The 2,651-nt window shown below is 38.2% G+C and overlaps 1 protein-coding gene across 1 annotated transcript in view; it reads left to right on the forward strand.

Moving 5' to 3' along the window:
- Positions 1-2,651, forward strand: part of LOC122346050 (nuclear transport factor 2-like) — a 4,656-nt gene that overhangs the window by 594 nt on the left and 1,411 nt on the right. The window contains exons 2-3 of the mRNA XM_043240703.1: positions 237-308; positions 890-988. Coding sequence (XP_043096638.1) covers positions 237-308; positions 890-988 — 171 coding nt within the window. The remainder of the gene's footprint in view (positions 1-236; positions 309-889; positions 989-2,651) is intronic.

The raw sequence follows: 2,651 nt of genomic DNA on the forward strand, positions 1-2,651 counted from the left end.
CATTGTGAGTTTTTCTTTCATTGACCAAAGGGTACCAACAATTTTGTCCACGTCTGTATATACTGTGTGTGTATATACAGTATGTATGTATGTGTATATGTAAAGTAAGTAAAATGTAATATGTATTTATAAAAAGACTGGCCATAGTGGTGCTGTACCATCTACATTTTGACTGCTTTAGCTCAACTAAAGAAAATGTAAAAAAAAAAAAAAAAAAAATACTTCTCTTGTCCTAGATTGATGCGTCATGCCTTACGTGGGAGGGTCAGCAATTCCAGGGAAAAGCGGCAATTGTCGAAAAGCTTTCCGTACGTATTTGTGTTTTTGTTATAGTTGAAGTTTGATTTAAAGGGATAGTTTACCCCAAAATGACTGTTATTAATTACTCATCTTTATGTCATTCCAAACCCGTGAGACCCTCGTTCATCTTCAGAACACACTTTTTTTTTCTTTGCTTCAATTTCTTTTCTTCCTCACAGCATCAGCAGCACCATACGCATGCACTGAGGTAGTGTTGTGAATGGCAGCCTAGACTGACCCGGCAAAAAGAAATAATTACAGTTATTTTTGTTTTCTTTCTGCACAAAATCGTTCATTCAGTTGCGTTGCTGTCTATGCAGGGCCAGAAAGCTCTTGGATTTCATCAATAATATCTTAAATTGTGTTCTCAAAGATAAACAAAGGTCTTGCAGGTTTGGAACCGCGTGAGGGTGGATGATTAATGCCAGAATTGTCATTTTTGGGTGAACTGTCCTTTTTAAGTAATGTGAAAGGCTAAGGTTTATATACTTTTGAAAATAGAAGTTTGGGAATTTCCCCACTATCAACCAATAAATAAATTAATTTAAAAGTTTAAACAATTATTATATACCCTATTTTCTTTCTTCAGAGCCTGCCCTTCACAAAAATAGCTCACAGCATCACAGCACAAGACCATCAGCCCACCCCTGATAGCTGCATATTGAGTATGGTAGTAGGCCAACTAAAAGTAAGTATTTTCTAAATTTAATTTTGACCTCTGACAGTCTGCTATTAAAGCAGTGCTTGAGGAGAACACTTTAGACAAATATGCATGTGATAAGGTCTAGGAGGGCTTTCTCCTCGTTTGAAATGCATAACATCACCTTAATCCCAGTGGTATTTAAATCGAGAGCGGCCATGGACGGTTTAAGCCTCTCTTGATTGCCCTCTCGCTTCACCTTGCGTGACATAGTACTGTGCAGTCAGAGATATTATAAGCATTTCAGAGCTGCAGTCTATGTGTGTTTGTCTGTCAGGCAGATGATGACCAAGTGCTGGGCTTCCACCAGACCTTTCTGTTGAAAAGTATCAACACTGCCTGGGTTTGCACCAACGAGGTCTTCAGGCTTGCCCTGCACAACCTTTGAGCTTAAGGGCTCTCTGTGGTCACATGGCCTTTCCTCCTTCTCTTAATGTCTGTAAGGACCAGTGTCCGCTTGGGTTCGCGCACACCGTACGAGCCTCTCTACTAACGGCTTTAAGCTGCGCTCAGATCAAGCATCTGTGTGGAGTTAGTGTGTTGGGAATGCTATTACACATCGAGTATGTTCATGCAGGTTTGCCTGGTGTGTTTGTGAATTAGTTCGCGCCTCTGCAGCAACGAAACGACCAAAAGTCATTCGTTTGCAGTGAGAAGTGGCCATTTTTGTTGACCTTTAATGGCGTAATGCGTCCAAGAACATTAAAAGTGGAGAAATGTTTAATTTAATGAGCACCAAATCCGTATGGCGGCCCGTTTCTCACATACTCCGTTTACTCTGTGTATGCATTCTGCGTTCAGTACAAATACGGTGAAGAATTTGCAGCATTTACAGTCTGCTGCTGATCCATGGCACACACAAACACAACACATAAATATATGTGTGTGTGTNTGACGGCACTGATTAAAACCTACCACTGACAATCAACTCTTGCTCCTTTTCTTCTGCATTTAAAACTTTATAACAACCAATCCTGCCAGTCAGGATGGTTTTTTTTTTTTTTACCTCCACGAGTGTCATTTATTATGTTGCCTAGTTTATCTAAAAGTTTATCTTTTCTTGGCTTTAAACCTAATGTTGACTATAACACATAGTAGATTTAATTATATGCCTTTATGGTGTAATTACTACATGTTAGTGTCAATCCATGTTCTTTTTTACCTCGAACAATGTGCTGTCACTTTAATTCAGTGCATGCAGCAAAGCAAAAATAGATTGAAACAGAAGCAATCGCTGCAACGCTGCACCGCTCCTGGAGCACATTGCCAGACAGCATCTGTGTGCAGTGTGAATGCTCTAACCTGTTAACATGGGCACGGAAAATCATACCTCATATGCACTGCAAACAGAGTATGTTTGAAACAGCCGTAACAATCAGCTTTTGTTTTTTTCACCTGTATCTAATATTTTTAATAAAGAGTTCCTTCACATGGAAAATGTGGCATTGTTAAAAAAAAATAGTTTCTTACTGAGCTTTTAGAATTCTATTTATAAATGTGCAGGATCAAATAGTGTAAAAATGAATGGTGATTTAATATTGGGGGTAGAATGTTTTTATGCATTTATTCTTACATTTTCTTTCTAGTCTAACTATTTGTAATTTTGTGCTTTTGTCATTTTTACAAGTTTTTTTTTTTTTTTTTTTTTATT

Source organism: Puntigrus tetrazona, chromosome 5 (assembly GCF_018831695.1).
Source record: "Puntigrus tetrazona isolate hp1 chromosome 5, ASM1883169v1, whole genome shotgun sequence".
NCBI lineage: Eukaryota > Metazoa > Chordata > Actinopteri > Cypriniformes > Cyprinidae > Puntigrus > Puntigrus tetrazona.